The sequence below is a fragment of the Neopelma chrysocephalum genome, unplaced genomic scaffold, assembly GCF_003984885.1.
Source record: "Neopelma chrysocephalum unplaced genomic scaffold, ASM398488v2 Primary Assembly neopelma1_322, whole genome shotgun sequence".
NCBI lineage: Eukaryota > Metazoa > Chordata > Aves > Passeriformes > Pipridae > Neopelma > Neopelma chrysocephalum.
Window position 1 is genome coordinate 106553 of NW_020897985.1, and position 13265 is coordinate 119817.

Genomic DNA, 13265 nt, shown 5'->3' on the forward strand with positions numbered 1-13265 from the left:
CCCAGGTGACACAGGGGATAGAACTTCCCCCCAGGTGACACAGGGGACAGAGACCCACGGCAGGGCTACCCCCAGGTGACACAGGGGATAGAATTTCCCCCCAGGTGACACAGGGGACAGAACTTCCCCCCAGGTGACACAGGGGACAGAGACCCCACTGCAGGGCTACCCCCAGGTGACACAGGGGGACAGGGAATGACGCGTTAACCCTTTTCCAGCGGGACCAGAACATGACACAGCTGATACCACCAGGTGTGGAACAACCCCATGCTCTTTGCCCTGCGAGTCCCGTGCCTCGGGACACAGGTGGGAAGGAACCTGCAGCTCCCACGGCCGCTCCAGGTCGGACCAACCAGCCCCACCAGCTTCCTGCCGCGGGGGGATCCGGGGCTGCTCCCGCCTGGCCCCGACACGTACGGACACCCAACCTCCAGCTACAGAGAACCTGTCCCCGAAAGCAGGTGCCTCACCAGGGACACAGCTCAGGTCTTACCTCATCGTCCCCCTTATAGGGGGTGGAGCCCTTGCCCCCCGCGATGCTGATGCCCAAACCCCCCGTCTGCCGCACGATGGTCAGAGTCAGCTGCAAGCAAAGGGACAGTGGTTACGGGTCAGTGCGGGGCAGGGAGCGGCCACAGCATCTCCGAGAGCCAGGGACCACTTTTGAAATCATAAATAATAACCCCGAGTGGTCTGCTTGCGCATTGGGGCAGCCATGGAACCTGGGCGGGAGTCGTGGCACCCCTGGGTGAGCCCTGGCACCTCTGGGTGAGCCATGACACCTCTGGGTGACTTGTGGCACCTCTGGGTGAGCTGTGGCACCTCTGGGTGAGCCCTGACACCCCTGGGTGAGCCATGGCACCTCTGGGTGAGCCATGATACCTTTGGGTGAGCTGTGGCACCTCTGGGTGAGCCGTGGTACCTCTGGGTGAGTTGTGGCACCTCTGGGTGAGCCATGGCACCTCTGGGTGAGCCGTGGTACCTCTGGGTGAGCTGTGGCACCTCTGGGTGAGCCCTGACACCCCTGGGTGAGCCATGGCACCTCTGGGTGAGCCATGACAACTCTGGGTGAGCCGTGGCACCTTTGGGTGAGTTGTGGCACCTCTGGGTGAGTTGTGGCACCCCTGGGTGAGCTTTGACACCTCTGGGTGAGTTGTGGCACCTCTGGGTGAGTTGTGGCACCTCTGGGTGAGCCTTGGCTCCTCTGGGTGAGCTGTGGCACCCCTGGGTGAGCCGTGGCACCTCTGGGTGAGCCGTGGCACCCGTGTCTCGGAGGCACCACTGCCACAACACATGGAACACACAAATCCCTTGCTGTGGCTGAGTCCTGACCCAACAGTCAGTTTGCCCACAGCGGACACATCGGAAGGAGATTCCACCCCAGAGCAAACTGGGCAGCCTTGGGCTGGGACTGGATCACAGAACCAGCTGGTTCACATCACAGCCTGGCTCTACCACAGGGCTCCCTTTAGGTGCAATTCCATCTCCCACTGGGGGATCCCAGGTCACCCCGGTGTAGTGTGCAGTGACAAGGAGGGCACTTTGTCCAGAATACTCTGAATGGATACTTGGCTTTGCTGTATTGATGGAAATCAACACAACTCCAAAAAACCCATCTGCTCTGTCCAGAGGGCTCCTTCCTCTGCTCTCCTCTGCCCCACTGCTCGGGATCACAGCTGAGCAATATCCAGAAGCCTCTTCTCCTTCCTGCCTCCCACCTCTACATACCCAATTATGTGCATTGCCAATAGTTGGTCAAACTTGACCTGAAGCTGCTTCTATTCAGGACACCAGCATGAACCATTCACATTGCCATAGTCATGAGAAGGAAGACAGGGAGCACGTGGTAGGATACAGGAAAAGGAATAGGACAGACAGGACTCTCTCAGGGTCAAGGACCAAGGGGCTGGTGAGGCAAGAGACAGAAACATGCAGAGACTCCTGGTGAGAACCAAATTTGCTGTCCTCCAGATGTCACCTCTCTGGAAACAAGGCCCAGGATGAGAGCAGCTGCTGCAGAGGAGTCGAGTGTCAGTGACAGCTTCATGTGGGCAGCAAAGGGAGCAGGAGACTTGCCTTCCTCAACCCCTCCCTTCCAACCCCCCTTCACCTCTCCAATGATAGAAGCAAAAGCCTGAGGAGCTTCACATTCTGCTGTGTTTAAACCAAAAACCAAAGCAAAAACCCACTGCAGGAAGCATGAACCACACTGAGGTGCCCTGCCAGTTCCTCTGGCACCCAGTCAACAGCACAGCAGAATGCTCTGGGATCTTCCTATGGAAATCCCCCATTCCAGACCCACTGTCAGTCTGTCATCTCCAGGGCAAGACCCAGAGACTGAGTAAATACTGAAGACAAGGATTATCAAGGTGAGACATAAATGGGGTAGTGACAAGACAGCACTGTGTGTCCTCGACAGCCCAACTCAAACCAGCTCCAGACCAGACAAACGCTTCTCACGTGACAAAGTCTTTTAGGAACTAATGGCAAAATCCACATTTTTCCTTCCAGACTCACTGGATTTTAGAAATGCTCTAAAGACTCACATCTGTGTTGTTCAAGGAGCATTCAGAAAACGCCCTCAGGTACAGGGTGGGATTTTGGGATTGTCCTGTGCAGGGCCAGGAGCTGGACTTGATGATCCTGGTGGTAAGGAGATCCTGTGATTCTGTATTTAACACAAAAAACTTCTACAGACGATGGAAAACCAGGTCTCCAGGCAAGAATTACAGAATACTCTAATAGCAGGATCCTGGTATTTCCCAGGAAGACAGATGATGGTTCTGCTTAGTGCCTGAATCCACGGGACAGGATCACGACTTCTGATGAGGATTAAGGACTGTACAATGTCACTGGTCACAGAAAGTCACTCCCAGCTGCACGGGGAGCTGACTGTGCAAACTGCCTGAAAGACAAACCACAAACTCCCCGATTTCACACATTCAGGAAACCAGACCAAAAACATGGGGAAACCTGTCAGAAAAGCCAACTGGCCCAAGGGGTAAAAACCTTCTGTCCATCAGTGAATACTGAAAAGCAAAACACCAAGCAGGAACCAGACTTGTTAAAGACACTGAGACAACAGCAGCTTCAATTGGCTTCAAGTGGATGCAAATATATTTAGGCTGGAAAGAAGATTTCAAACTCCCCAGGCAAACCAGTTTTACCATAGAACCAGCGTGGTGAGGAACCGAACTGGTGGATGTTTGTAAAGAGTAACTGATGTGAATATGAACCTGAGCAGGAAGGTCCTGGATCCAGCAGCCTGTAATGGCCCTTCACACTGCAGGCCAGTCTGCTTCTTGCACTGAACCCAGAAGTTATTTGTTCTCCAAAGCTCCTCTGTCCTGAGGCTGCTCCAGACCTGCCTGGACTGACCCTGGAGCCACAACACAGAGCTGCCCCCCCAACAGGGACAGCTCAGCTCCCTCCCTGCCATTGCCCTTGCCATGGACTTTCCCGGGCATTTTCCTCTTGGTGCATTTTCCCCCCAAGGCCAGGGATCCACCCACAGCCCATCTCAGACGTAACAACTGATCTGTGCTGCTCCCCACCAAAACTTGCTGCTCCTCCCTCTGCAGAAAGGACAAACCTTCATGAAGTGGGCAGTGAACCCTGAGTTCCTTGTTCCCCCAGACAGACAAGGTCCAGCCCTTCATGGAAAAATGCTGCTGTGAGAGGAGAGAAGTGGGAAAATTGCAAAAGCTGCCACGACAGCCTCGACCTGCCATCCTTCACTGAGCTCCCACTGGGAACCCACTCACCAATGGCACCAACCATGATCCAGGAAGCATTTCCACCTCCTCCCCCCAGTCCTGCCTGTGTCTCTCCAGGGACAAGCAAGGACTGGGGCCACCTCAACCCAGTTTGCATCCGGTTTTTAGTACAGTTGTCCTTCAACACGGAATCATGGAATGGTTTGTGTGGGAAGGGACCAAAACCCAAACCACCCAGTCCCACCCTCTGCCACGGGCAGGGATGCCTTCCACCAGCCCAGGTTGCTCCAAGCCTCGCCCAACCTGCCCTCAAATGCTTCCAGAGATGGGGCAGCCACAGCTTCTCTGTGAAGGGATTCACTTGATCCTGCAAGGTCTCCCACCTTTCAGGGAATAACTGCTCTGGAGGCACCACAAGTGCTGCACACCTGGACAGACTCACTTGCCAGTAGCAGCCAGGGACACCTGGGCATTGCCCAACAGACCTGGGACAGTCTGAACTCACTGCTGTGCAACTGCTGCTGGGGATTCCTGCGACTTGTCAGAGGCACAGCAGACACCCCCCAGCCCCGGGACAAAGCTTGGAGCTGCTGTGATTCAGAGCTGCTGAAAGACCAAGTTCTTCCTCCACATGCACCCGTGGGCTCAAGGGCTAGAGGAGACAGCAAGTTTCTGCCAAGCAGGGCATTGATTTGTAACTCACTGTACAGGGGGATGCACATAACTGGGGTCACTGTGGGCCCCTCGTGACAAGAGAGACATTGAGGGGCTGGAGCGTGTCCAGGGAAGGGAACGGAGCTGGGAAGGGGCTGGAGCAGCTGAGGGAGCTGGGGGGGCTCAGCCTGGAGAAAAGGAGGCTCAGGGGGGACCTTCTGGCTCTGCAACCCCCTGACAGGAGGGGGGAGTCAAGTGGGGGTCGGGCTCTGCTCCCAGGGAACAAGGGACAGGAGGAGAGGGAACGGCCTCAAGTTGCACCTGGGGAGGTTTAGGTCTGATATCAGGAAAATTCCTTCCCAGAAAGGCCTGTCCCACCCTGGCACAGGCTGCCCAGGGTAGTGCTGGAGTCCCCATTGCTGGAAGTGTTTAAAAAACATGGGGATGTGGCACTTGGGGACATGGTTTAGTGGTGAACATGGTGGTAGTGCTGGGTTGACGGTTGGACTTGATGATCTTAACGGTCTTTTCCAACCTTAATGATTCCATGACTCTAAGTGTCCAATCCCTGCATTTACAGCCCCTGAAACTTTAAATGAGGCTGTGACAGTGACACAGGAACCTGCAATGAACACTTTGGATTTGTGTTGGGACAGACACGTGATGATGGACACGTATCACATGAAGGTGAGGGATCCCACTCAAACAGCAGCTGAGGAATCCACTTATAATATCATCAATAACCTTTCCAAAATTCAAAAGGACTGGACAACTTGTGCCCAAGAGCCCAAAAAACTGCCTGAGATCCCTGAGAGGCTTATAGAGCCTTTCCAAAATTCTGTTCTCTTGCTACCCCAAGACAGTACTTACATTGTGCTGAGGGACTGAGAGACTCCAGATGCCTGTAACCCTCAGCTCCTCACCCAGGAGGAGTAATTGAGGAACAAGTGTGGCTCTCACCAGGCACAGAAACAGCTCTCATGAAAAACAGCTGAATTTTATGAAAATCAGGTCCCTCAAAGCCCAAATTATTTCATTCTGACAAGACTCCAGATTTGGCTGATGAAGTGAAGATTCACTGAGCAGCCTTGTGTGAAACATGGGAGCTGTGATCCAAGACCTGGCCCTGGCATTGCCTGATGCTGGTTCAGGTGTGTATGGCACAAGCCAGGAAACACATAAGAGGCACCAGGGAAGAACCATTTGGGTTCTGCTGAGAGGCATCAGGCCTGATCTTACTTCAAATCACACAGAATTGAAATAGTTCTGTATGAGAGGAGGTGGGGAGGGGGGGCAGGCCCTTTTTATCTTTTTATTCCATTAATAATTTTATAGAAGATGATTATTCCATGTTTGTAACCACAAAGGAATTAGGGATATTCAATGGAATTCAATAGGATAGCTAATGCAAAAAATACTTTTTAACATAAAGCTCTAGTAAATTACACAATTTATTGCCACTAAATTCTGTGGAACTGCAATGTATAAAAGGGACAGGAGAAATCAGATAACTTCATGGGTGGCAGTTCCACGGTGCCTCATACACTGGCACGAACAGAAATCCTGATCCACAGATTGCCAGGAGCTGGACACCCACCAGGAAATGATCCTTGTGTCCTGCTGAGGTCTGTGCCCCCCCGAGCTCTGGAGAAAGCCCTTCCTCCTCCATCACTTGACACTGACAGCACACTCAGCCCGTGTAACATCACGTGTCACTTCATAACTGACACACCAGAGCCTCAGGTTGGACAGCAGGAGAACTTCTTCCTGGAAAGGGTGGTTGGGCATGGAAAGGGCTCCCCAGGGAGGTGGAGTCACTGTCCCTGGTGTTCAAGAAATGCCTGGATGTGGCACTCGGTGCTCTGGTCTAGTGACAAAGTGGGGATTGGCCAGAGCTCGGATTCGATGGTCTTGGAGGTCTTTTCCAACCTAAATGATTCTGGGATTCTGATCAGCTCGGGTGCACCACAGCTGGGACACAGAGCAGCAGGAGCTGGAGGCACTGACTCACCAGGAAAGATGAGAAGAGCTAAATCTGTCAGTGACAGCTCGTGGGGACAAGGGGACAGGCCAAAAATATCGGTGAGCAAAGGGGAGGTGGGACATTGCTGGGTGACTGCTGGGACATAAATTAACCTGGACAGTGGAAAAGGAGTGCAAAGGGAAGAGTTGTCCCAGCAGCAGGGGACACGGGCTGGATGTTTCCTGGCTCTGATGTTACTCCTTTCTCTGTTCCAACAGGTTTAGTTCCCAAGGGAACAGGTACTTGGAGGGCACAGATGGTGGGCACTCAGCAGAGGAGTCAAGCACTTCACTGTCTTCCCACTGAACACCTCCACAAGACCAGTAAAAACCAGAGAGCCCCCCAAAAAAACCTTTGGCAGCAGCACCAGGAGCAGACAGGACAGGGGACCTGCCACAGCCCCACTGTGACAGCAGCACTGGGAACAGGACAGGGGACCTGCCACAGCCCCACTGGTGACAGAGCACCAGGAACAGATGGGACAGGGGACCTGCCACACTCAGGACTCTGCTCTGCTCCTGCACATTCCTCCCCAAGGAGACTCCAGGACAGTAACTACATTTCCCAAAGGGAGGAGGAAGAAAGGATGCCTTTTAAAAATATGAACTGTGGTGACACTCAAAGCACAATAAAACCCGAGGCAAGGTTCCTACAGACAATGTTGACATGGATCTCTCTGGCCATGGTTATGCAGCTACCAGGGAGAGGAGTCACGTGTTAGATACAAATATTCACATCTATACGTGTGTCTATAGAAAGATATTTCACCTTGATATAAGAAAGAAATGTTTGCAGTGAGAACAATCCTTCTCTGGGATAAACTCCCCAAGGAGGTGCCGAGTCCTGTCCCTGGAGAGTTTCCAGATGCAATGGTCTGGGGTGCCAACATCCTCACCAAGGCTCCTTCCCCACAAAACCTGGGGCCTTTCCAGGTCCCCTGAGCCCAGGCTGGTTTACAATTCAGGATTAGTTATTTCACTAATGAACTCCAGAACTGGGGATTTAGGAAGCTGGTACTTCCTCCTGTCACCATGGGCAACCAGCTTTGCCATGGGCACGGAGGGGGGGATCCTGCAAGGATCTGGGCTGGCCAGACTGTGGAATGCAGCAGGACAGGGTCCTTTGGAAATGAAAACACTCAACTGCTTAAAGTGAAGCAAAATGAGCATTGGCCAAAGCCACTGAGCCTCAAACTGTTCCAGAACTGGAAATAGGACAAAACCCTATACCCACATTCAGCTGGAATGGGTGACACTGGGAACATGTTCTGCTTCCTTTCTTTAGCAGCAACAAACTTCAATCCCTATTCTTATTGATTCTTTTTGTGTGGTGAAATCCTTGGAGCAGTCACTCATTTTGCACCATTTTCCACCACAAAATTCCACTGGAGACTCCTCTCAGCCCAGCCACTTCAGAAGGTTCTAAATTTTGGCCATCATTTAATATATAATTACAAGACTGCAAAGACTGGGGACTTTACAGCTCTCCTCTGCTAAGGGCAGGCCACACCAGATGAGAGTGTTTGTCCAAGGAACAGTGGGATATAGGGAAAACCCTTGCACTAAACCTGGCATCATTCACTTTAAAGCACAGGAGAGACATCTCTAAGTGCATCTTGTCTGGAGGCCAAACCTCCCCAAGGACCCTGAGGGGCACAGGAACAAAGGCTAAGGGTATAACAAAGGCACAAATAAAGGTGGATAAAGACAACTTCCCCATCCAGGAATGGGAACTGCCACACTTGAAATGGAGAAACAACTATGGAATTTAGTGAACTGAAGTCTGAATAAACTCTGTGATGTTGTCCATAGTCACCAAACCTGAGTTCAAGTAGATCAGGTGAAAGAAAAGGCAGCCAGAAAGGCAGGGAATGGAAATGCTTCTTACCAAAGAACACCTGAACTGGGTTTCTCTAAATCCAGCAAAAGGAAGGTTGGAAGGAGTCAGACTGACATCCATAAAATTACACTGAGGACAAGCAGACAATGGGTCAGCCAGCAGGGAAGAGACTGGACAAGAAAAAATACAGCGAAAACAACAAACTAACAAATGACAGTTCCAAATGAAAGTAAGTTTTCTAATTATTCCAGAAGCAAAAATCTGGAAAGGTTTGGGTTTCTCCCCAGAGGAGAAACCTGTGTGTGTGTGTGCACGTCTTGTAACAGGAGGAAACAATCTGTATTTCATAAAAAGCTTGACTGACCTATGAAACAGTTTGTAGTGTCTGATTGCCAGTGGTGGCAGAAGACTTGACCTCAAGACTTCTTCCAAACCCTCCGTGTTACGTTCATTGGGAATTCAGCCTTGCTGCTCCCGAGCTGAGCACAGCCCTTCTTTGGCTAAATCACATCTCCCAGAAATGCCAACCTATCCCAGTCAGGCCTCATTCTGTCCAGTGCCTGGATCCAAGTTGGGGATTGTTTTCCACCACAAAGTCTCTGAACTGTTGGGAGTTACCCTTCACTGACACGTTCAGAACACACGGCTGCAAACAGGGACCATTTTAAGGCACGGAAGTGCTTCAGCCCTGGCAATTTCTACAGTGGTTATTTTAATGTCTGAATTATGTACATAACCCTGGTTCCAGGCAGCAAAGCCCCAGGTCTGTTACTCTGGGTATTTGTCTAGTTCAGAAGGGATAATCAGATTCGCTGTGGAGTGTTTTGTTTAAACGTGGAATTTTCTCTCTGCCCATCACTCCTCTGCTGCTTTCTGCTCCTTCTCTCTGCGAAAGCCAACGAGATTATTGTGTGACAGAGCAGAACCAGGTGACTCTGGCCCACTCTTGGAGTAGGGAAAGGAAACTCTGCAGGTAGTTGTGCATTTGTGTAAGAAACCATTCCACAGGTTTGCTCCTCGGTCCTTAGGGAAGCTCCAGATCAGACAGAACTCACAGCTGAGACAGGGACAGATGGTGAACAAGCAGCAATCACACAAGTCATTAATCTCCATCATTTTGTGGGGCACTTGTGCCCAAACTGTGCCTTATCGTGCCCAAACTTGAAATTGTACTTCCACAGGAAGAGATCACGATCCCACCTCCAAACCAGAGGGTCACAGAGTAAGGAAGGTGTCAGAACACTGGCCCAGAGAAGCTGTGGCTGCCCCATCCCTGGAAGTGTTCAAGGAGAGGTTGAACAGGGCTTGGAGCAACCTGGGCTAGTGGAAGGTGTCCCTGCACATGGCAGGGGGTGGGACTGGGTGACCTTTAAAAGGTCCCTCCCAATCCAAACCATTCTGTGATTCCACAGAGAACACAAAAGGCCCTTTAGCACTTCAGTGGGCAAAAACATTCCAATGGCAAGAAATTAAAAGCCTGACTAATTAAAACAGAAAACACGGCACATTTTTTCTTAGTCAACGGGAACTTTGGTCATTTTAAAAATTGAGAGAAAAGTGAGTGTTGTGTCTTTTTCAAACGTCAAAAGGACTCTGCTCTACCACACTCCAGTCGAGCCAGGTGAGCAAACACAGGTGACGTGACCTCTCCTGCCTTACACAAGAAGTTTACTAATCTTTTCTGGGTTTAAAATTTATGGGTCACATTGTGGGAAAATCAAATCTGCTCCAAGAGAATTCCAAGCCTGACAACGCCCCGATGGAGCCCATGGTCACCCTGAAACACAAAACCAGAGCCAGGGGCAGAGCTCCACACGTGCAGCAGCATCAAGCAGCCCACGGGGAGGGACAGGATGGCTCCTGCTGCATCCCAACAATGCACAGCGAGGGGCCACCCTTTCCACAGCTGAACTGCCGAGCAGGGGATGCTCCAGGAGGGACAGGACTGTTCCTGACACATCCCAACACTCCACACTGTGTGTGCCAGCCTTTCCACAGCTGAACTGCTGAGCACAGGATGCTCCAGGAACTGCTCCTGACACATCCCAACACTCCACACTGTGTGTGTCACCCTTTCCACAGCTGAACTGCCGAGCATGGGGTGCCCCAGGACCAGGCTGCGCTGTCACATCTGCCACTGGCAAACACTAACTGGTGCCAGGCCTGAGGCTGGCATTCCAACACAAATGGTAACATTCCTGAGCAGTTTCCACAGGATGAGACTCCTTCCAGGAGAAGACCTGACTCACTCCTGACTGTGGACCAACAGGATGTGACACCTGAGCAGTAGCAGCAAAGAAATCAACGTCCAAGAGCTCTGAGCACCTTCACTCCTTCCCAGGGAGGGAACTGACAGCTCCCCCTGCCCAAGCAGCCCAGGGCAGAGGGGAAGACAAAATCCCATCAATGTTCCCCAGACAACAGTTCAGGTCCAACCTCACACCACCAAACAGCCTCTCCGCACGCTGCTTTTCTCCTCCCAAAGCCTCCCTACATCCCACTACAGTCACTTCTGCGGGGCAGATGGGGATGGAGACAAAACACTGGGAGCAGAGCCAGCACTGGAATCCAGATATCCACCATCAGATATCACACATTCCAACAAAATTCCTCTTCCACTGCAGCAGAACCCCACTGGCACCAACAGCCACAGGAGCTCTGGGCATCCCTGCTGCACAGCAGCACCAGGCTCCCACAGCCCAGTGTGGGCACATGTCTCCAGTTCTGCCCTGGCAAGATCAGTCTCTGGCACAGGATTATGGTTTAGGCTTCAGGAACACACAGCCTGTAGTTCCTTCTCTCTAAGAGCTGCATTAAATTATACAAGGAATGTGACAGCAGCATCGTGGACTTAAACTGTGCTGCTCAAGGGCACCAGGCTCTCTGCTCTGCAGGGGCCTTGCTCAGTTTCCAGCAGCCCACTGGTTCTTCTCAAGGACAGGGAATCATCCCTGAACACATGAGGCAGATGTGATTTGGAAGTGTTCAAGGCCAGGCTGGATGGAGCTTGGAGCAACTTGGTCTAGTGAAAGATTCCCTGCTAAGCACTCCCCAAAGCTGTAGGACAATCAAATGTCCCAAATCAACCTCCCAAAGCTGGTCTGCTCTGGGGTGACTCCAGCTCCCACCATCAGCCTGGGGGTTCTCCAGCATGCTGGTCCTTGGGAACTGCACAACCACGTTCCTCTGCACAGGCAGGGAACAGATCCACACAAAGGGGGCTGTGCTGAGGGGACACCAGAGCAAACCTGGGGCCTCCAACCAGCCACACTGAGGGATCACAGAACCATTTAGGTGGGAAAAAACTTCCCAAGATCATTGAGTCCAACCTGTGACCGATCACCACCTTGTCAACTGGACCAAAGCACTGAGGGCCACGTCCAGTTGTTTCACCCAACACCTGCAGGGAAGGAGTTCTAGGCCCTTCCATCAGATGCAGGTGGAGCAGGAGCCAAGGAAGAGGTGGGCAGACTGTGTCCAAGACAAGACTAAGGTTCCTAGGACAGGAGCAGGAAAACTCTGCAAATGGAACAGGGCATCCAACAGCTGGAGAGAAGGACTGGAAGCAGTGACTCCCCAAAGGAAGGAGGAGGAGGGATCAGGAAGCACTGGTTTATGCTCAGTTTTAACCTGAGTGACAGAAGATTATGCAAAAGAGAAATGCAAGAAATGTTACTGTGGTTTTCAGGGACCTAGAGATGGAGAAAGATGGAGAAATCTTCAGGACCCACTAACAGGGGACCACACCTGAGCCAAGTCACGTTCTGCCTGAGTGGAAAAGATTCATCATCTCCCTCTCAGAAAGCCTTATCCAAAACCAAGGAAAGTCTCCATTTTACACCTGAGGAAGCAGCAGAACCAAGTTCTTGTAGATGCCCAGGCCAGCAGTGCCAGGTAACACACTCAGGTGACACACAGGTCTGGTGCCCCTGCACTGTCCTACGGGAGGAACCTCTGTGCCAGCTGCTGGCACTGACACGGGTTCTGCCTCTGCTTCCAGCAGCTCCCTGAAAACCTGCCTGCAGAAAGCCACTGACCCCTCAGAGCAGGCACTGAAAACCTGCAGGCAAACCCAGGAAGTTGATCACAGTCAGGGGAGAAGCCAAGGCAGCCAGACACAAGATTTTAACCCTTGGCACGGACACCATCCCTGTGCCAGGGACTTTATGGCACCTTAGTGCCACCTGCCCCTTTCTGACACCCCAAGGTGCCGCATGTGAAGCCTTGAGGGGGTTCTGGAGGTGCTGCAGGAGATGCACAAATCATTATCTCCAGTCCCCCTTCCTCAGGCAGTGGCACAGTGCCACGAGTGAGATCCTCCTCTCTACCCCTAAGGGTCACACACAGCACTGGGCTGATTCCTGAGGCCTCTGCTCCTCCAGGGTTACCTACACTTCCAGAATTGTCCATTTATTTAATTCACTTCTCCCTCAGCACACGGCAAATAGGAACTTCCCCCTCAGCCCCTTGGGTTTTTTACATCCATCTCACTCCTGCTCTGCAGCAGCCACTCTCACCTCAGGGATGGGAAAGGAGGGAAAGGGGAAAGCAGGGAGGAAACGATCATCGTGTTTGTGATCAGCCAGGTCCAGAAGCCACTCGACCCAGAGAGATCAGAGTTCCCCCTACAACAACGGGTGAGGCTGGGAAGCAAATCAAGCAGACTGGATGATTTTTGGCAGAGAGAGAACAGTAGGAGTGGTACAGACCTCTTCCTCCTCAATGCGAGCAGGTTCAATCAGCAGATTATTGGCTTGATCAAACGACACCCCCTGTTAGGACAGGAACCAGCAAAGAGGCATGCGGATTAGTGGAGCATCGACCAAACCCGCCACCACGACCACCACAACCACCACAACCACCACAACCACCACCACCACCCAACACACGCACGCCACGCCGGCAGCTGGGCACGGCACGGAGCTGGGACAGAGCCAGAGTCACTCCTGACCTTCACTGCTGACCTCCACAGCTCCAGAGCTGGGCCAGCTCCAGAGTCACTCCTGACCTCCACAGCTCCAGAGTCACTCCTG

At 52.2% G+C, this 13265-nt stretch overlaps 1 protein-coding gene across 1 annotated transcript in view; it reads right to left on the bottom strand.

Moving 5' to 3' along the window:
• The window catches only part of SCRIB (scribbled planar cell polarity protein), a 79748-nt gene that overhangs the window by 50184 nt on the left and 16299 nt on the right, over nucleotides 1–13265 (bottom strand). Inside the window, exons 15-16 of the mRNA XM_027705257.1 lie at nucleotides 12942–13004; nucleotides 494–583 (exon numbers count right to left, since the gene is read on the bottom strand). Coding sequence (XP_027561058.1) covers nucleotides 494–583; nucleotides 12942–13004 — 153 coding nt within the window. The remainder of the gene's footprint in view (nucleotides 1–493; nucleotides 584–12941; nucleotides 13005–13265) is intronic.